This window comes from Genypterus blacodes, unplaced genomic scaffold (genome assembly GCF_046128005.1).
Source record: "Genypterus blacodes isolate CSIRO-AG114 ecotype Tasmania unplaced genomic scaffold, CSIRO-AGI_Gbla_v1 ptg000058l_1, whole genome shotgun sequence".
In the NCBI taxonomy this organism is placed as follows: Eukaryota; Metazoa; Chordata; class Actinopteri; order Ophidiiformes; family Ophidiidae; genus Genypterus; species Genypterus blacodes.
Genome location: NW_027466870.1, coordinates 4,387,460 through 4,408,513, shown reverse-complemented (window position 1 = coordinate 4,408,513; position 21,054 = coordinate 4,387,460). Strand labels below are relative to the sequence as shown.

The following is a 21,054-nucleotide window of genomic DNA, read 5'->3' as shown; positions in this document are numbered from 1 at the left end:
GTACGCCTCCATTTAAGTCTTTTACAAGCTCAAACACAATCTTTTCCCATCTTTATGCGGGATATGTCGCCCTAACTGCTCTGCGTCGCCGTCGCCTCATCTGCAGGTTCGTCTCCTCCGGCTGAGGTGGAGAACTGCGTGTCCTACCTACGCTTCCCCGTCAGCCACAGCATGGCTCCCCTCAGCCGCCTGCTGGTCTACTACGTGAGGGAGAACGGCGAGGGCGTCACAGACAGCCTGCAAATCCCCGTCCAGCCCGACTTTGAGAACCAGGTTAGAAGTAGCAACACACAGCACATACATGTTGAAACGGCGTTGATACAGACCTTCCCCACTTTGATTTGGTTGCTGCAATCCGAGACAATATTCTGTTACCACCTTAAAAATAACTGTGTGATGTCATGCTTGAAAAGGACAGAAAGAGGGTGAGCTCTTTGTATACATTTCTGTATCCATGCAGCAGCTCTGTACACAGTGTAATGTCTATAAACAAACAGCTGTGTTGGCCTGTGAGAGCTCCCCAGTTCCTGCCTGCATTAGGTGGAGTTAACTCCCTGAAGTATTTACAGCTCCCTGGTATGCCATTACAACACTCTGCGAGAGTGTGTGTGTGTGTGTGTGTGTGTGTGTGTGTGTGTGTTCATATATGTGTGTGTGTCTTTGTCCGTGGTGGTTGTGAAGGCATGATCAGACAAGGGCTGTGGGGGCCGTGGGGGGGAGATGAGGGGGGTCGTGACGGAGGGAGATGACAGGTTACGGCGTGGTGAAAGAGGGCACAGCGGAACCGATTAACGGGGCTAATTTGTGTCGGCACGCTGCTGAAAAATAGTTCAGATGTGTGACAGTTTATGGATGACTCTCACCATCCCTCCCTCTCTCCAAGTCCCTCAGTTCAAAGCCTGTACTTTTCCACTCCACTTCCCTGTGTCTTCCCACCAAATCTCATTACTCATCTCTATAGAAGCGACGGCGTCCCATCCCAACCCTGACACACACACACACACAGACACACACAGACACACACACACACACACACACACACACACACACACGTTGAGGAATGTTTCAACTTGCTGATTGAATCTTGTCCTTTCCTGCGTTGGTTTGCAGGTGTCCATTTCTCTGTCTGCTAACGAGTCGATGCCAGGAGACCCCGTCACTCTGCACGTCCGGGGAGAGAGAGGCTCCTGTGTGTGTGTGGCCACTGTGGATAAGAGCCTTTACCTCCTGAAACCGGACTTCCAGCTCAGCCCAGACAAGGTCGGTGGGCGAGAAAATCTACACCGGTGTATTTTCAGCTGTGGGACGTGACCCGGCGGAGAGTCAATCTGTCTCCAAACACTTCATGTGAACGGCAAATGTTTGGATAGAAGGTGACGCATGTGTGAAGTTGTGTTTCCTTCCCATCAGGTGTTTAAGGAGCTGGCAGACTTTGACGTTTCGGATGCTTTCGGAATTCCAAAAGATGACGGACACTTCTGGTGGCCCGGGCTGTCGTCCAAGAGACGGAGGCGGTCGTCTGTGTTCCCGTGGCACTGGGACATCACCAAGGACGCTCGCTTCGCTTTCACCGTGAGAACACACACTTACACAGAGTTACTAGGGCCCAAAGCAACAACGCAAGAAGACAAAAACAAATCAAAGAAATGTGTTTTTTTCCTCTGTGCTCTTAACGCAGGAAACAGGGCTTGTGGTGATGACGGACGTGGTGAGCCTAAACCACAGGCAGAGCGGAGGGATGTACACAGACGAGGCCGTGCCCGCCTTCCAGCCGCACAGCGCCACTTTAGTCGCCGCCATGCACGCTCGCCCTGCGCCCAGGTACAAGACGCACAATATGTGACGCACAACTTAGCCACAGAGGTTTATTCAACTCTTTTATTTTATGTAGTTTGGGAGGGAGAACAATGTTAAACTGAAAAACAAATCATGAAAATGTAGCCACAGATTTCTTATAGATTAAGATTAAGACTCTTTTATAGATGAAGTTTATTTTACTGATTTAATTATGTAATTCAAAAATGGTAACGGCATGCTGTGAACTTTGATATTTGTTTGGGTTAAACCAGGTCTCCAAACTGAGGAAGGCAAAGCGGAAGAAAAACAACACAAAATAAACACAAAATCAAATAGTTTTGTTGGGTTGTCCACATTCCTTAACGCCACAAATACCTCTCATTCTGGTGATGAACTTTAAACACATGATGTGACTTAGAGGATGTCGGTGCACATTTCAGAATAATCCATTTTCCAATTATGGCTTTTTAAACATTGTGAACAAAGCCGCAGCCGAGGCCTTTTTTTATTGATGTCAGCTTGTGTTGCGGTCGCAGAGCGGAGAAGCGCAGGCGGACGTTCTTCCCAGAGACCTGGGTGTGGCACTGCCTCAACGTCAGGTATTTAAATCTTTACAAATACTCAATCTGTGTGTTTATGTGCATGGGAAATTCCTGCGGCCAAGTGTCGTACGTGTGCCAGACTGTAGATACTTAACGAGGGATACAGTAACAGGTGAGGAGAGGGGAGGAGGGATGGAGGGGTGAAAGGAAGAGGTGTAGGAAAGGGTAGAGTAGAGGGAGAGGAGGGAGTGAAAAGAGGAAGGAGGTTCTTAGAGTACCAGTAAAACCTGTAAAAATGAAAAGACAGATATTCCATCACTCTGGCGTTTCCCTCCTCTGGGTGTGAATGTGCTCCTTTAAACAGGGCGGGGGGGGGGGGGGATCTTGGAACAGCTGGTCACTTTCTCAACAGCTCCTTCCATTCATTTAAGGCCAATATAAATGAACTGCCCATAGATTTCCATACGCCTGATTCCTTTGGACGGGACTTCAGTTCTGCGTAATTTCCTGTCCGAGCCCAAAGCTCTGATTTCCTTTTAAAGTCTATATTAAAGTGGATTTTAGTCCACTTTGATCAGGAGGAAAGGGTGTACATGCAGTTTTTCACAACGCCTATTATGGCCCTGTGACGCCTCGCCAAGACTAACAGTAAATATGCGTTGCCAGTAATGAGCTCAGTGAAACCGATTGGGTCAGCACCTGACTGTCCCCGACACGTATCCGCTATCCTGTGTTTGTGAAAGTTATATTGGTGCAGGTGTTGGTATTGACACAGGTGTTTCCAACATGAAGCTAAATCTCCTGTTTCATCAATGCCCCACCTGTTTCATTGCCTCTGCTGAGTCATCTTCTTACTCCACTGTCCAATTGATGACTTCCCTGGTTAGTGCTGACACCGGCGAGGCTGAGCTCCGCTTGGACGTTCCGGACTCCATCACCACCTGGGTCACAGAGGCCATCGGCTTGTCGGAAGAGAAGGGTCTGGGTTTGGCGAAGAGCGCCGAGCTTCGTACCTTCAAACCTTTCTTTGTGGACTTCACGTTGCCTTACAGCTTGATCAGAGGGGAGCAGACCAAAGTTCCTCTCACCGTCTACAACTACATGTCCACCTGCTCTGAGGTAAGGTGACGGATGAGGACAGAGGAAGAGGAAATGTGGAAATTGCTAACTAACTTAAAGCCCCCAAAACAATTCGATAGATCTCCAGGCTCAAGCAGGTGTCAAGTCCAAAGTAAAACATGCAAACCACCGGCTCCGATTCTTTCAATTCATCTTTTTGTCTTTGTGTGTTACATGCCAGAATAGGTTTTTAAGTCAAAACAACATGATGGGCGAGACCAGGCACGTTGCTGAGAGAAAGCTGAGGGTAGTCATCAGGCCCCGGGGGATGGGAACTGTGATGGGAACTGGTGGTCAGCCTTCGTGTGGGTTTATAAGGCTGAAGACCTGAGATTAGTCTAGAAGTATGTTTTAGCACTCGCTTTGAAGAGACCTCTAAGCTCCATCTTGGCCTTAAATGGGTCCATCCTGGGCTCCACGCTGATGACATCATGATGTTCACAGATGAGGCTGTTAAATGGGCTGTGCGTGCTCGGCCCTAATGTCATGTTAGGTGATTATGCAAACCAGCATAGCCTTCGCTTTGATGTCCACCCCGGCAACATGTGATTCCTATATTTTCTGCTTGGTTATTTACGACTTGTGGCATGTGGATAAAGAACAGTTAAAAGATCCGGCCGCATTACCGAGCCCCTCTGTGAAAATTGGACGATGAGTGGAACTTAATCCTTCTGGGAGCTGGAGAAGCATGAGTCAGTCGGCATGGAAAATTCACAATATGATTTAAAAAATTCTCCCTCGCTTTCGGAGGTTTTGAGGAGAACACGCTATGAGAGGGAGGGAGGGGCGTGCCAGGCCGGATGATGTCAGTGTGGAGTCTGTCAGAGGAGAATGAAGTGCCTCAGCTGTGCCTCCTCTGTTCTCCCCTCTTCTCTTCTCATCTGCGTCTCTCTGCTGCTTCTCCTCTTACAGGTTCATGTCAAAGTCTCGGTTACAAAGGGGATCAAATTTGTGGGCCACCCAGGAAAGCACCACCTAACCAGGAAGAAGTGTGTGGCTCCCGGAGAGGCTGCGCCCACGTCCATCGTGCTCTCGTTCACTGAACTGGGGTCAGCAAACATCACAGGTACCCAGAAGCCCCCACAAAGGAATAAGTCTCTTCTCCCACAAACTGATGGTTCAGGGTTGTAGTGCTCATGTAAACATCCAGATGGTACTGCTTTGGATGACAGATATCTCAGTATTGGAGTTCATAAGTGGTGTGACAATAACAGTCTATCGTCTCAGTGTGATGCTTTGCTCAAAGGCCTTTCACTGAGCAGAGCTGTCCTGGCCAAGGAGCAGAGCTGTGTGTGATCTGGTCAGCCACCCCGAGTTACAAACACTCCCCCCTCCAGAGCACATGTGAAAACAAAGCAGGACATCAGTGGGGGAGCAACCAAAGCCGTGCTGTGGCACTCAGTGGCATGTTGATGAGTTTGCAGGTCACTGGCGGTCAATGGGCCCCCCATGGCCTCTCTCCTCGTCCTCTGGCCCCCCCATGGCCCCTCTCCTCGTCCTCTGGCCCCTTGTCTTTCCCTCTCACTACACACATACAAAGAGATGCCACTGGCACAGGGCCACATGTCGAATGTGTCCTTCGAAATAGAACGTGGAGTCCCCTTATAGACATTTTTGCTCTGTGTGAAATATGTTGGAAGAGACGTCCTCAGGACCTCCAGGGAATGGCCTCACTCAGGGGTCAGTGTTTCCATAGACACGCCATGATGTTTTCCTGATATCTCATGACAACATGTGGCCAGAAACAATTTATTCCATTACACTATAAAGCCTGATGGTGCAACAGTAGGATGACACTTATTACTGATTGGTCAAAATAATCTAACCATGTGTTTGAATGTGGCCCTCTTTTCCCAATTTGGAATGCCAGATTCTCTGTTCTCTTGCCCTTGCTTCAGTGAGGTGTGGAACCTAATTCAAGCAACACTTCCTTTATTGACGCAAACCTGAAACAGAAGTGGCAGTTGAGAGCTGTGCAATTCTTTAAGCGCCAGCCGCGCCCAGTGAGGACGATCAAAACGTGGCGCTTTTGTCCCGTGAGAGCAGGAAGGTTTACTATGTTCTCTGATGCCCAACAGCTCGAGCCATCGCCTACAGTGAACCCAGCTGCTGCTCAGATGGACTCCAGACGGTCAAAGCTGGCAACGACCACGAGGAAAGACGGACTCCAATCGGTCTGGACTACGTCCGCAGGACTGTTCTGGTGGAGGTAAGAGAGCTGATGCTGATCAATGTCACTTGATATGAAAGGATAGATCATTCATTGGATTGACGCTCCTATCCTCTTATCTCTTCCTCCTCTCCTGTCTCTTCCCATCACTCTCCTCTCAGCCTGAAGGCCTGCCAAGAGAATACACCTACAGTGTCTTCTTCTGTCCCAATGGTCAGTGCAGTGTTTTGTCTGTGATATCCTTGTATTATTCACATTGTAGTGGTCATTCCCCTGCTGTATTTTTCGCCCTGGTGACATTTACGTTGCATCTGTTTTCAGAGAGGATCCATATTTCTACACCCAACAAATATGAATATCAGTATGTGAAGAAGCCGGCCAGGATGGCCCAGTTCCAGGTGGCGGTGAAGACCCATAACGACGCCCACTTTGCGCTCTCTGCCAGCCCTCACGACAACGCAGAAATGCTGGAAATCGTGCTCGGGGGCAGGCAGAACACTCGCTCCTGGATCTCCGTAGGCAAGATGGCCGAGCCCATGGTCAGCGCCTCCACGCCGGGCATCCTCTCCTGGGATGAGTTTAGGAGCTTCTGGATCAGCTGGAAGGGAGGAGTGGTACAGGTAAGGAGATGAGAGAGAAGAAGCTCAGAATATAGCCAGATATACTTCCATTAATCTAATCTGTCTCCGTTCTCTGTAGGTGGGACATGGTCTGCAACCGTCCAATGAATCGACGATCCTCCAGTGGGCAGGACAGCTCCCTGGACAGGTTTGACCATTTGATCACATTTGTCCTAAAGTCCTTTTTCACTTCAGGGCTCCTTTCATATTTGTGGTTGAATCCTTTGTTTGTCCATGTTAGGTGCGTCATATAGGCTTTTCAACAGGCTGGGGCTCAGTTGGGGAGTTTAAGATTTGGAGGAAGGAGGATTCAGATGAGAACCACAATGAGGCCTTTACTCTGGGGGTCCCACACAACATGGTGCCAGGGTCTGAGAGAGCCACAGCATTTATGATCGGTATGTTTGATTATGTCTCTATCTACAGATTAGAACCCCACATATATGGTGGATGCATTTATTGGAGTTGAGCTAATGTTGTGTGTGAATCAGGTGATGTCATGGGTCCGACCCTGAATAACCTGGACAAGCTGCTGCGGCTGCCCTTTGGTTGCGGAGAGCAGAACATGATCCATTTTGCCCCCAACGTCTTTGTCCTCAAGTACCTGCAGAAGACCCGACAGCTGAGCCCTGAGGTGGAGAATGAGGCCACCGACTATCTGCTGCAAGGTAAAGAACCCGCAGCCATACATTATCTTAACCTGTCCTGCATGGGCAAGACAATCGGCCATATTTCTGCTGTGTGTCTAGGAATGTTGTCAATGGGTGTTTGGGTACGATTTCACCCACTTAAGACATATAAGGTTCACAGGGGTATGCAACTGTTGGACTAGTTTGTCTTGTGTGTGTTTCTAGATACCTTCTTTGCCCTCATGTTGGCACAGAATGTTGGTGTGTGGCAGCCAGTCAACAGGCCATTGGCTATTGTCTTCAGTCATTAGTCGTTCTTAGTCACTATTTGTTGTCTCTTTTTCTAGGATTTTGTACATAACTGGATATGTATCAGATATACTGGTTGTACTTTCGCACACGTTGTTCTTGCTGTTAATTGCTTGTAATTTTGGTCGTAACGGCAAACATTAGGACACATTCAAATTGAACTCTCAGTAGTTCCATAACCTTTTAATTGATAAATGGAAACAGATCTCTCTCTCTCTCTCTCTGATGCAAAGTTTTTTTGGAGAGGTTAATAATATCTGACGACACGATGCGTCTCATTCTCATGGTGTCTACAAACCTGCCTCTCTCTTGCCAGCAGCTGTTTAAGCAGAGGAAATGAGAGCCTCAATTAAAGGCTCGGAGTGTGCCAGGACTGTCAGATCCCATGCAGCCCCACTGTGTGTTAAGTGGCGTCACGCTGAGCACAAGGAATGTTTTCTAATTCTTGGCGAGTGGTCCACTGTTGACAATTTCTGGAAGCTATTTTTAAAGCTTACCTTGGATATCATATCGTTTGTGGATTTTCTCTACGGTTCAATTATATTCTGCATCCGTTTGTCTCCTCAACGATCTCTTGTCAAGGGAAACCTCACATTCACAACCCTTCCCTTCTTTCCTCTGAATCATTGTGGTTAATATTCAGACTTATCTTGGCCATATCATTAAATCTAGCCCGGTCGTTGTGCTTGTACACATGCACACACAGTATGCTAAAGAAAACACTCGTGCCCTTGTGACCCACCGATTCTACAAAAACCCAGAACCCACAGTCAGTGATGGAGGGAGTAAACAGTGCCATACCACAGGAACAGACCTTGCACAGATGGACGGAACAGAGCCGCTCACAAGCTCCAGGCGGAAAGTTCAAGAGTTATTCTCACCATCTTGACACTGCTAGATGACGTTGAGGCTGAGCCCAATGCACAAAAAGAGAATTCACCAAAGGCACATTCCAGCACCGATTCATGAGGAGGTAGACGCAGGAGGCTGGAGTTGTGTCTGAGGAAGTTGAACTAAGAAAGTACCAGATGGCAACAAAGTGGCTCAACAGAACCTGTAAGCAGTTCCAGTTGTTGAATATAGTGTTGTATTTGTCGTGTTTTTGGAGAGAGTAGAGCCGGTGTTTATATTAATATGTTTTACCTTTATTTAACTGCGGTCAGGCCATTGATTTGACTTCATAGCCCTGACCACATCTCTCCCTCCTCACATTGTGCTCCTGCCCCTCCTCCCGCCTTTGAACCACGTGCTCCCTGTGCAGCACTTAAATGCCAAATCAAAGGTAAAGCACATTGTAAGGTTGGGAAAACATCCAACATGTGTAACAGAAGTGCTTCCATCCCTCTTACATCACCAGAGTTCAACCTCAGGTCCTTTTGTTTTTCTGCTCTGATCCTCGGAAGAATTTCTTGAGGAAAGAGGAACCACTTTAACCATCTTCCAGCAAATTAAACATCATTAAATCTTATTTAATGTCTTATTACTTTTATCTGCTATTCAATTCTTGCTGTTGGTTGAATCACACAACACATTTAAGGCTCTTAAGGGAATTAAGTTATCACCGACAATTAATGAAGTGGTCGACACTGCAGTGGTTGACATAAAACATGGTTTGGACAATTAAACTCTAATAAGATAAGGAACTTGAATGACTTGTATTTTCACTTAACTTGAACACCCTATGCTTTTTCTGTTTCAGGCTATCAGAGGCAACTGACCTACAAGCGTCAGGATGGATCCTACAGTGCGTTTGGAGAAAGGGATTCCTCTGGCAGTATGTGGTGAGTCTACTCTGCAGAGATGACCTAGCCTCACGTTTGTGTGTGTACAATTCCTCAGCTTTAACTGGAAAGTTGGTTTCTAGCTTGAGTTCTTATCAGCGTGTCACTACACTGCGCTCCAATGATCCATTTGCGTTGGCGTGTTTAAATCGTTGGTGAGTGTTTATTTCATGTTTACACTCCCCGGAGGCCGGTGGGCAGACAGAACCATCTCATAATATTTATACAACTGAAGTCAGTGCTCTCAATGAGGAGCTCCAGTGATTGCGTTGCGGGGCCCATGCACATTGTACATACCTCTGGTTGATTTATTGGCGGAGGTGGGTATTACGATATTTACTCGAGCTGACACTGTGAAACAGCAGGTTACATTAACGACAGAGAATCATAAACAAACTACATAATTGGATCCCAGAGGCAGACACGGCTCCGAAAGATTGATTTGCAGTTAAAAAAGGTTCCTATGCGTGGGCCCCATGCTGCTTTGGCCCCACAGACCCGCTCTTAATGCTGCCATTGGAGACGGTGTTATAAGGAGTCTGGAGCCACCTCACCCAACAGCTCTGTACCTTTTTTTTAACGTGGCCTAGAGAACACAAGTGGGTCATGGTTGGACTCAGTGCCTGGGTGTAATTGGTAACAATAAACTATCCCGTGGAAACCATGAACTCTTCCCCGGATGACTGTGTGAGGATATAAGGATGTAGCAGTTTTGAAGCCCAGGGCAACAAGTGTAGCTTGTAGGCACAACACAGATGGTGAACCCTTAGTAAACCTGCATCAGACACTTTATAAATCCATCTGCAATGTGTTTACATCCAAAACAAACCCAACATTTGAGAGTTCACGAGTAGAGTCGGTGCATTTATTGCTAGCTTAAAAGCGTCCTTAATGCAGTGTTAATGTATTCCAGCTTGTAAAAACATATCTGAGCGGAAACCGACAGCAGCAATGAAAAGAATGAGCGTAATGGCACAGGCTGGCATTAGTGTTTTGGTGTGTACTGCCGCCCATCAAGTGCTGCCAAGACCATTAACACTGCACAGAGTTGGTACAAAGTTCACCAACACACCAACTGACTGTAATGCTGGAAAAGAGAAACGCTGAGAAGGTCCAACAGGGGCTCCTCGCTGCTTTGAACCTCTTTGATGGTTAAAAGCACACACACACACCCTTACACATACTTGTGGAGACTGTTCATTGACTACATCATCCCCTAGCAGAGTGTGTTAGAGGATGCAAGGGGACCAAAGTTTTACGGGAGCACGGAGCAACTTTTCCTAATAACTGCACTCTGGAGCACATTGTCAATATACTGCTCCAGTTCAGCTCAAGCGGCTCAAGTCCCGTGGAATGCACAGTAGCCTACTGCTCTAAGTCACCATAAATAATGGTAACGGACAAGAAAGTGAATGAATGTAAGTAAATGTACAGTTTATGGACCTAATACAGCTAAATAAGCATTTTCTGCCCTTCCAAAGTAGTTCTAAAATACTCTTATGTGCTTAATTTCTCAAATGTAAACCTAATATTAGTTTCGTCCTCAACCTTAAGTCGAATCTCTGGGTGTAAATTACCCTTTTGATTTTATCTTGTATCAGTATTAAGAGCAACCGTGAGTGGTTAATTGCGGGGAGCAGTGAGTAGTTTGCAGAGAGTGGGTTGTTGGCTGGCTGTTTTAGAATGATCTGAGAGTATTGAAGATCCTCAGCCATGTCAGAATACAGTGAGGGCCAGGTGCTGCTGTAATGGAGCGCCCCCGCTACTCATTGTATTCCTCAGCCCTTCCATTAAACCCACTCAAATCTCGACACTTTCTTTTCCAATCAACTCGAGATACCAAACCTCCACAGAAGCACTTGACCAAGGGCTCGACTCTTTCAACAAGCCCAGACAAAAACAACACATTCTCCTCCAAAGAAATGTCCACGCATAGCATGTAATCAAAAAAATAGTTTGTCCTCTAAAATTGAAAACATCCTGCTGTTTTCTTTAATTCCACTGACAGTTTCGGTCCTTGGCTCTACATGTTGGGGCTGGCATGGTATTTCTGTCTACCAAAGACTGATCTTACAGCTTTAGTAGGAATGGAGGGGGGTTGAATACCAGAGATTGAAATAGCTTATCTGTAGACATATTAACTCTTCTATTTCCTGACAAGCTGATATTTCAGTCTTTTGGCCATGGCGTCTATATAGGAAGTCAGCAAGTAGTTGTATATGTGAAAGAAGAACGGTCAGATTAATCATGATAATCAGGGCTTCTATGCTCAAAATAGTGAGACAGTGCTTCATTAAAAATATAATTCTTCAAAAGTTTGACATTTGATTAGTGTCTAGATTTCATTCTAATCATTTGTTAGTAATCCGGCGTAGCGATCCAGTTAGAGGTGAAATGATTGAATGACTGAACCTCTGGGTGATTTCCAAAACTCACAAATAACATCTCGGAAGAACGGAAGGCAAAAAGCTGAGACAGAAACGGGGAGGGGGGGACACTTTCTCCAGCTCATAACATTCCCCTTTCAAGCTTGTCAATGTCGGCTTTAATCTGAAGCACGCTCATTGTCGTAAATCTTTCACGTCTGCCGTTTGAAGTATAAATACGGACATGGTTAGCTCAAAGAGGGGATTTAGAAACTGGAAAAGGGGAGACAGAAAAAGGGAGTGGGGAGATTTGCGAGAGGCAAAGGAGTGCGTGACCCTAGGCCAGGGACGAGAGGTGGAAGTGAAAGTCTCTCGTGCTTCCTTGCCCAAACTAAATCATATTTACACTTTCCAGTACCTTTCCCTAGGGCCCGACATTTAAAGCCTGTGACACGATATTACTTAACATTATAAAAATTCCAGCAGGCTTGCGGCTTCATCCTTAGTTCAGTCTCTGGGTAGGAATAACATCCAGTTTCCAGCCAGGGAAGATTTAATGTTTTGCTTTATGAGAGCGAGGCGTCTTTTTTTCCCCCTGGTTATATCCCTCGGTACTCTTTCTTGGGTTGTCCTCTCACTTATGTGTTGTGTTGAAACAAGACCATGACCTTTGTTTGTTTATTTCTTCATTTCCATCGTGTTTTTCTTTCTTTTTTATGGTAAGCAGCTTGCGTTGCCCTGTGTCAGTTGCGGTTGGGGGTTCTATGGAATGTCTCACTGTCACCGAGGTGCTTTCGGCCAAAGACTGCAGCTTTTGACCACTACTGGGAGGTCTTTTGTTTATGGATGAGTGTGTGTTTATTAGCTCAGCCATGTCCCTCAGGGCTGACCTTGGCCTTTCTCTGCGGTTCTCCTGTTTCTTCTCCAACATGGCCCTCTATAATCACAGCTCGTAAACTCTCAGTCGCACACCCATACCAGTCAGATCCGTCCCTGGGATCGGTGTTTGTATAAGTTGCGGAATGCTTTCAGGGAATCTCCACCTCACATGCAGAAACATACTTGATTGGACTGTGTGAAATTTCACATTCTTCAAGAGTTCAGCTGCCACATTGTGTAACTGTGATCAAACCCTGCCGCACCCATCTGCTCCGCTCCACACTTCCAGCCTTTTTCCCCCCCCGTTTCATCAGATCAGCCTATACATACCAGTCTTTTCTCCCTCTTTCCTTGACAAAAACATCCCTCCATCCACACTCTCCTCCATCAGCCCCCTCCGTTGACAGATTGAAAGAGTGTGACTGGTTGGGAAACTTCTGACTCTGCCTTCAAACTCTTGTGAAGTTTGATAGTTAAGTATTTTTGGGGATTTGTCAGCACCTGTTTTGAAAGGATCTTTGATATCTCTCCCCTCCCTCTCTCTGCTATCTTACCCTTTACCGTCCTTCATCTCACCTCCACCCTTCCTCCATCTTGCCTACATCTATAGGTTGACAGCGTTTGTACTAAAGTCCTTTGCCCAGTCTCGGGGTTTCATCTTCATCGACCCCGAAGAGCTTCGTGCAGCCAAGTCCTGGCTCATCAAGCATCAGAGAGACGATGGCTCATTTCCTGCCATGGGGCGCATCCTCAACAAAGACCTGCAGGTAGGCTTGTGTCTGAGCAGGGGCATGGCTAGATGGATGACTTCATGTTTATGTGTTTACACTGCAGGGACAAGCACGTCAGAGCCATAATGCTTTAACAAAGCCAGGGAACACATATCTTGTAATGAAGTGGCGATTGGACTGATGCAGGGTGGCGGTGATAAAAATATAGGTAGAATCCAAAATGGCGGACACTACACAACACTATCTCTTACTAAATTACTATTAGGGACATATCACTATTATTTCCTTCTGTTTTGTGTTCTCTGTGTGCTACTAGCCTAGCAATTGCGCTGTGATGTAAACAATGGCAGCAAAGTTAAAGCTACTAGTTAGCTCAATAGTTGTGGCCTGTTTAGAGTTAAAGTAAAGTTAAATTGAACATTTCTTTTAATTGTGAATTGTGTCATAGTTCCATTTCAGTTTGAAAACCTGATGTGTTCTTGTCAGTGCTAGTTTGTAACTAGCTAGGAATGCTGGCCAGCTGCTAGCAACACTTAGCTAACTGTATAGCTTAACTGTATAAGGGCAGCAAACACTCTAGTTGCCCGGGTGATAAGCCTGTTCAGCAGTCATTAATAGGATAATAATTCACAGTAGAATGCCACAATTGACTTATTAGAATTGCTCATTACAGAAAGCCATATAACTGTACCAGTAACATAATGGTAAAATTGAAAACTAAAGAGGCTGCCTCAGACTGTCCTTCGTCTTCACATCCCAATTTGATGAGTTTTTCCCTCTGACATCACAGTTTAAAGCTCTGCTGTGTGGGCTGAAGTGAAGGCTAATGTCTCTGTTTGTCCGCAGGGAGGAATCCATGGGAAGATCTCACTCACAGCTTATGTGGTGGCCGCTCTCCTTGAGACGGGGATAACCACAGAGGTGAGGAGTCAAAGTCTAACTCAATATATTGCTGCAGTGGGTGTCTCCTCGTCCCATTGCCTTATCCAGGCCAAACAGTGTTTTTGTGGTCCTGCTGGTATGTTAACACACCGCTTTGCCAAATCCGTTGCCTACGCAGGATCCAATGAGCTAATGTTTCAATCATTACCGCATATTTTGCTACCTGTCCCACTTGAATCATTTACGTCTGTAGGCCACGTTATCAGCCCCAATCCAAGTGTGAGTCGTGTGTAGACGAGATCGCCACATTCCTGATAGTTGTGAAGATGGATGTGTTGGCAGTCGGCCCACTCATATTTGTTATGCCCTTGTGTTGCTAATCTCATATCTAATCACTTTTTGGACTACATAAAAAGATTTATGAGGCTGACATGCAGAGACAATGAAGTCCTGTGAAAGAAACACCTTTGCCGCATTCCTCCCTGTCTACGTTCACCTTTTCCTTGTCTCAACATTTTTCTCTGGTTCTGTTGTGATTTCTCCCTCTGCTCTCTTCACTCAGCAGCCAGGCCATACTGGAAATAGAAGAAATGGACTGTAGATCATGGCAAGAGTGAAGTGTACTCGATTTGAAAAGAGTTATTAGCCAATAATTTCTTCTATAGGCTTCACTGTGACATTCACACCTTGGTTCAATAGTAGCCGACCATGGTGTTGCATGCTTAAGCGATTAGCTGAACAAAGGGAAGACTCACAGCAGCAGATTCTGAGGTCATCCTCAGCATGTATTGTTCAAGCCTGAGATATGAAAGCCCCTAAATCTCTGTTTGTCTTTGACTTTGCTGTCCATTCATCCACATAGTTGTCTCTTTAGTGTGCGTTTCCTCTCCCTGGCTCTTATTCATCCTTTCCATCCATCTGCCTCTCCCTCTCCCCTGCTCTCTGTCCCAACGGGTTTCTCCTGAGAATCCATCCTTCTGTAACTGATAAAAAGTGAAAAACTATCTTTCACATCAAAGCAGAAACTCCTTCCCCCCCCTTTCCAATTTCACTTAATTAAAAGATGACAGCTGCAATTATCATGAGTGAGTGGCTCTGGAGGCCTATCATCTCAGGGATGAGAGAGGAGGTCACGTCTGCAGGAGATGAAAGTCTACCCGTAACTTTTTAATGGCCAAAATGAATGTTTATGCAGCAACCACATCTGAGCAGAAGAAGAGGTTGGGTTTGGACAGGGCACCTTTTAAACTTGAGTCATGATCATGTAGGTGTGTGTGTGCATTCATGTATGTATGGTTGTGTGTGTGAGGCCATGTAAAAGAGCAGCATATGGAAGGAGGACGTAATGACTCCCTCCTCCTCCTCCTCCTCCTCCTCCTTCCTACCTGCTGCACCCGGCCCTGCCACTACAATATGAGACAATGATTGACAGTTGAGGCAGCGATTCCTCTTTCCTCTTTTTTTTGGTGCTCCCATGACTTTCCCAAACAGATTTCATCAGTGAGAGGCACAATATTTTTCTCAGAGCACTCCATTCATGGACATCTATCAGGGTGTAATGAGGCTTTCACTAAATTCTCCAAAAACTGTTTTCAATAAGTTGCATACTGTAGCTTTATAACTGGCCAACTGCAATTCTTTGACCACGTGAGGCAAAAAGACAAATTAGAAGTCACAGACAAATGTGCTAAAGATCCAGATACTTAGATCGGGTCAAAGATTGCTTGGAAATGAACTCCCCTTCAGTGTTCCAAGACGTCAAGCGAAAAGTGGAAAACACTTTGCACAGAGCTCCACATGGGATTAACAGAAGCTATCGCTCCCTGCAGCTCCATTGCAGGAGGTGCTGGTTTGACAAGCGAATTTGATATATGTGACATTCATCTGGCCTGACCAGAGAGATTCAGATTTTGGCAGATACAACTCAAGCTCTGCCAAATTATGCATCCTTTCAAAACTTTTCCCTGCAGAACAAAGAATCAAATGATCTTACTAGAGCACAATTTGAGCTTGACACTCACCAGGCGTCAGATAAGAGGAAATGCAAATCCCAGTAGGCATGAAATCAGTTCTACCGAATTATGCGCCCAACCTTTCAACGGCTTCTCTGGAGAGGGAGTAATGACATGGTGTTAGCAGCATACATGTGGGGCTGCTTGTGGCTTGACTGTGGACATTTCATGTGCTCACCTGGCCTCAGATAAGAGGGGATGCATTACTTGGCAAGGGAAAAAGTAATACATCCAAAATGCACATTTATCAAGGTAAACCCAGTATTCAGTTATGTCATTTCTGTTCCCATGACTCCTGCTGTCATGAGGGCTTGATATTTATCAAATGTTTCTGTATGAGGATCAACTTAACAAGAGTCTACCTTGTTTTTATAGTCGTAGTCCCACAACAAATTCCTTTTTTAAAACGTACTTCCCTGCCTCACGTGTCTCCCAAACTATTTAATCTGTTTATGACCAGATGTGTTTGCACCTGTACGCATTCCATCCATGTTTGTATTTCTAATGTGCTTCCTTATCCAGGAAGAGAAGGTGGCTGTGGCCAAAGCAAAGGATTTCCTGGAGAGTAACACGTACTCTGCCGATGACCCGTACACCACAGCCCTGTCAGCCTACGCCCTGGCTCTGCTGCGCAGTCCTTATGCCCCGCTGGCCCTGCGCCGCCTCAATCACATGGCCATCACGCAAGGTACTGCACCGCCTCACTCATTACACCTCCACACTGTGAGAGGAACACACTGTCCAAGCTCATTCCTTGCTGCCCCGAGCACACAGTACACAGATCCAGATTATGGATGGAGCCTGAAGCCCGGGCTGACCTCCACCAGGGGGGTGGAGCATAACGTGTAGAACATACCGGCTGTACAGATGTTCGTGCATCATCAGCTGGTTGGAATGCTATAGGAGCAGCAATAACATCTCAACGCAGGGAACTTGAGGGAACATTTAAGGGAAAGAATGAATGCTATTTGCGTTTGCATAAGACGTGAGACAGAAACAACTGTGGCCCTCAGCAGCAGTTTTTGTTCTAATCTTAATCACTCCACTCTTCCCTTTTCCGCCTCCGTTTCTTATCTCACTCGTGGTTTCCTCCCGGGCTACTAGCGACACTTCCTGCTCTTTCTCTCGACTGAAACTTTCTGCAGGTTTTGGCACATTTGTCCAGAGTTTAGGGGAAGTAAGAGGCCTGTGTTTTATCACTGTTCTCATTCAATGCACAGCACGTGGGCCCATTGTTGAGACATAAGGATGGCTATGATATGAACACAATCAAGCATGTGATATAGGATGCTCAGCCCACTCTCTCATCGTCTCTGTAGATGGACTCACCCACTGGAGTCTGACCGGCAGCACAATGACAGACGAGGACACTTTCATGGGCTTCAGTGACGGTCTCTCTCAGTCAGGTACACAACAGATCAATACAACCTAAATATTGGAAACACACTGAGATACTTGGTGGAGACAGCAGGTCTATGCTCTCTCTACAGCAATATGAAAGAAGTATCCTATAGATTGGAATTCATGTCAGGAAAATATGTTTCACTGCCTGATACAGGAGTGTAATTATTGATATGTGTGGTGTTGAAAAATCTGTGTAGTCCTCTTCCTGTTCGTTCCCAGTGGTGTCAGCTGAGGTGGAGATGACGGCGTACGGCCTTCTGACGTACACGCTGCTGGGTGACGTGGCTTCTGCCCTGCCTGTGGTAAAATGGCTGTCCCAGCAGAGGAACGCCTTGGGTGGCTTCTCCTCCACACAGGTTCTCCAGCTTCTCTCTCTCTCTTCTGGGACAGACTCAGTCGCCCGTTCTAATTCCCAGTTTGATTCTTTTATAATGTCGCACAGTCGGCTTTTGTAAACCCGTGATGTCGCTAATACACTACTGATTGTTCTCAGGACACGTGTGTGGCGCTGCAGGCTCTGTCCGAATACGCCATCCTGTCCTACGTGGGAGGGGTCAACCTCACCATCTCACTGGCCTCCACTAACCTCGACTTCCAGGAGACCTTTGAACTCAACAAGGACAATAAGAAACTCCTCCAGAGCGCCAAGGTAATCACAATCACCATGGAAACGGTGACTGTCGAGTCCTCAGATGGTTTTCTGTGGCGATCCTGCTCTTTTACTGTTTTTGTGAGCAGAGGAGACGCTTCATTATGGCATTTTCTCTCCATATCTCCAAAAATGCTCCAAGACAGAACTTCCTGTCAGTGACATAGTTGGTGCGCAATTTCCCTGAAAACATTACATGTTATAAAATGAATGGCTGTCAGCACTTCAGGCGGTTCACTTCACTTCAAGAGAAATCCAAGCGCTTTAACGTCATTTATAAATGTTTCTGTCTGGATTATAGTGGCTGCTGACAGTGAAGCAGAGCTGCAACCCCTCAGCAAACACTCACTTCTGTGTTCTCAGGTCCGGCTGTGTCGTAGCCAGGACCTTTGTGTTCTGCCAAGCTAAACCCAGCTTAATTTGTTGGATTTCCCCAAAAGCAACTTGTTCCATTGATTAAATAACTGTTAATTGGCATGGTTGCCCATTTGTTGCAGCCTTGGCACAAAGAGGGCACGAATAGCCTTGCTTAGCGCGCCGTGGCATCGGGTCAGCCGTGCCTTTTAAAGGGGTTACATCACTACATCAGTGTGGTTCAGGTGAGAGTGCAGTAACAGCTCGTTCCTCTGCTGTGATTAGCGGTCTCGGCTTAATTGAGGGCAATTAACTCTTACTGGTGAGTCGCCAGGGAACCACAAGTCACCGTGCAACAGCCTCCAGCATTCATCCACTTGATAAATGACTCATCCGCCTCTCCCTGCCCCCTTGACTCTCTTTGTCTCACTCTTTTTCTCCTCTGTTCTCTCCTTCCAGATCCCCAGTATCCCCACAGGCCTTTTTGTCAGCGCCAAAGGAGAGGGCTGCTGTCTAATGCAGGTATGATTGTAGCACTCACACACACACACACACACACGCTCATGTTTATGGCCTCACACATTTCCCCAAGCAGAGCTATAATGCCGGTCTTATTTGATCCACAATAAGAATCCACAGGAGAGCTAGTTGCCTTGCCTACACAATCAAGCCCCTAATGCTCAAATTCCTCCCTGTGAATTGTAGTGATCTGTTAAAGCTTAGCCAATTGTTTAGGAATGTGTTGATTATCTGTGCGGATTCCTGCAGTCTCCTGGAAGAGAACGCTGTTTACTTCCTACCTGGACACAGAAACGCCACATACTCCTTCCAGAGAAAGCACAAGGCGTCACGCTCCTCTTGCTCTTTGACATTCTGTCCTCCTGTCTTTGTCTCATAGATGTTAGAAATGATTTCCAAGCTTCTAAATCAAATTGTACTTTCAGTTCAGCAAGATTAATTAAACCTAATCTGTCTAATCTAAAATGTTTCAGTCCGTTCTCAGGGAAATGTTAAGGAAACACGTGCAATGACTGAAACTTCCTCTAACTAGTTCTTGGCACGTTTCGCTCCCTCTCCCTCTCAAACACACGCACACACATTTCTTTCTTCACACCTCTCCCGGTCTCTCCCTCGCTCCCCTCCATCCACACCTCTCTGTGCGTCAACACAGCCCACTGACAGCCCCTGGGGCCAGCAGCACCTGGGCTCTAATGAAATACAAGAGCGGGGCAATCAAAGAGCCTTGCCTGTATTTGTGTTTGTAGACATGTGTGATGTCTGTGCCCTGGGATCGCTCCTCAGCTCCCTCTGCCAGCGTGTCACATCAGTCTGGATGATTTATTCAGAAGGTGTGCACTTCTGGCAATAACACTCTGTGAAATTAAAAAACAGAGTCAAAGGACTGAGTTGTCCCAAGGCTGAAATAGTAGATTGTGTGTTTGTGTGTGTGTGTGTGTGTGTGTGTGTGTCCGTCCAGCGAATAAGATTTGTGGTTTTTACTTTAATGGGATGGTGTTTTTCCCTTTCCTCTTCAAAGAAGTCTCATGATCTCAAAAGGTCCTGGATGTTTGTTACCATTGATTCTGCTGTCAGTGTAAATAGATTTCAAAAAAGATAAATATTCTTTGATTAAATATTGTCAGATTTTCAGTTTTCTGCCAGTGTTAATGCAAAAGAAGGCTTTTTAATTGGGTGTATTTTATTTAATTATCCAAATGTTAAGTTTTATTTTTTGCACACTGAGTGAAAACAGGCTTTTTTGATTTGGTCATGTCAAAAGTGTCACTTCTGAAGCCTGTGTGTGTCTGTGTGTCTCCGTGTGTCATTGTTCTCACACACTGCTCTGTCTGCAGATCGACGTGTCTTACAACGTACCCGACCCGGTCTCTAAGCCGGCCTTCCAACTTAAGGTGGACCTGAAAGAGCCCCTTCAGGAGCGACACTTGCAAACCTCCTCCTCTTCTTCCTCTTCATCCCGACTTCCGTCCGCTCGCTCCCGGAGCCGCGCCGACAACCGGTCTGAGCTGAACCGTAAGCGGCGTGCACCCATAGACGATGACGACCCCGCAGCCCACCAGGACAAAATAGACCTGCACATCTCCTTAGAAGTCTGTGCCAGGTACGACACACACCATGAGGGGAAGTGAGCCACACACACACACACACTTAACAAATCATCTTCATCACCACCTTTGCTCTTTGTCCAGGTGGCTCCACTCAGGTTCCTCCAACATGGCCGTCATAGAAGTTCCCATGCTGTCTGGTTTCCGAGCAGATATTGAAAGTCTAGAGAGGGTACGTCTTCTCTCACACACACACACACACACACACACACACACACACACACACCATTTTACACAACACACTGGTGGATATGGATATTATTCCCATGATGCAGTGGGAGGTGTTGCGATGTAAATATTTGTTGGAACAGGAAGTAGTCGAGTGTTTACCTGACATTGTCTTCATTGTTAATGCAAGTGGTGGAACCCAACCAGCAAAACATTTCCTCTGAAACTGAAGCCTTCACATCCTTCATACAGGTTCAGGACTTGTGTGTGTGTTGTGTGTGTGTTGTGTGTTTACAAAGACACACTGAGGGTGGGCAGGTAACGGTCTGTAGTAATATAAGGTTTTTCTTTTGTGTATGATAGGAGGAAAGCCAACCAGGTCTGACCCCCTGGGGTACAAAGCCTCAGGGGCACTAAGTCTCTGGGGGCTTATAAGTTTACACACACACACACACACACACACACCATTGTTTCCTGTGTGGCGCACACTTGAACTCGTCTAGTTTACAGAAAGGATGG

At 46.3% G+C, this 21,054-nt stretch overlaps 1 protein-coding gene across 2 annotated transcripts in view; it reads left to right on the top strand.

Moving 5' to 3' along the window:
• The window catches only part of cpamd8 (C3 and PZP like alpha-2-macroglobulin domain containing 8), a 34,220-nt gene that overhangs the window by 6,946 nt on the left and 6,220 nt on the right, over positions 1-21,054 (top strand). For both annotated transcript variants that reach the window (XM_076153175.1, XM_076153174.1), the window contains exons 16-38: positions 107-273; positions 1,111-1,260; positions 1,411-1,572; positions 1,679-1,821; positions 2,334-2,396; positions 3,227-3,458; positions 4,371-4,524; positions 5,537-5,667; positions 5,790-5,841; positions 5,950-6,248; positions 6,328-6,396; positions 6,490-6,646; positions 6,740-6,916; positions 8,886-8,967; positions 12,823-12,979; positions 13,790-13,864; positions 16,360-16,525; positions 17,157-17,243; positions 17,461-17,597; positions 17,735-17,890; positions 18,704-18,766; positions 20,098-20,363; positions 20,452-20,539. In XM_076153175.1, coding sequence (XP_076009290.1) covers positions 107-273; positions 1,111-1,260; positions 1,411-1,572; positions 1,679-1,821; positions 2,334-2,396; positions 3,227-3,458; positions 4,371-4,524; positions 5,537-5,667; positions 5,790-5,841; positions 5,950-6,248; positions 6,328-6,396; positions 6,490-6,646; positions 6,740-6,916; positions 8,886-8,967; positions 12,823-12,979; positions 13,790-13,864; positions 16,360-16,525; positions 17,157-17,243; positions 17,461-17,597; positions 17,735-17,890; positions 18,704-18,766; positions 20,098-20,363; positions 20,452-20,539 — 3,233 coding nt within the window. The remainder of the gene's footprint in view (positions 1-106; positions 274-1,110; positions 1,261-1,410; positions 1,573-1,678; positions 1,822-2,333; positions 2,397-3,226; positions 3,459-4,370; positions 4,525-5,536; positions 5,668-5,789; positions 5,842-5,949; positions 6,249-6,327; positions 6,397-6,489; positions 6,647-6,739; positions 6,917-8,885; positions 8,968-12,822; positions 12,980-13,789; positions 13,865-16,359; positions 16,526-17,156; positions 17,244-17,460; positions 17,598-17,734; positions 17,891-18,703; positions 18,767-20,097; positions 20,364-20,451; positions 20,540-21,054) is intronic.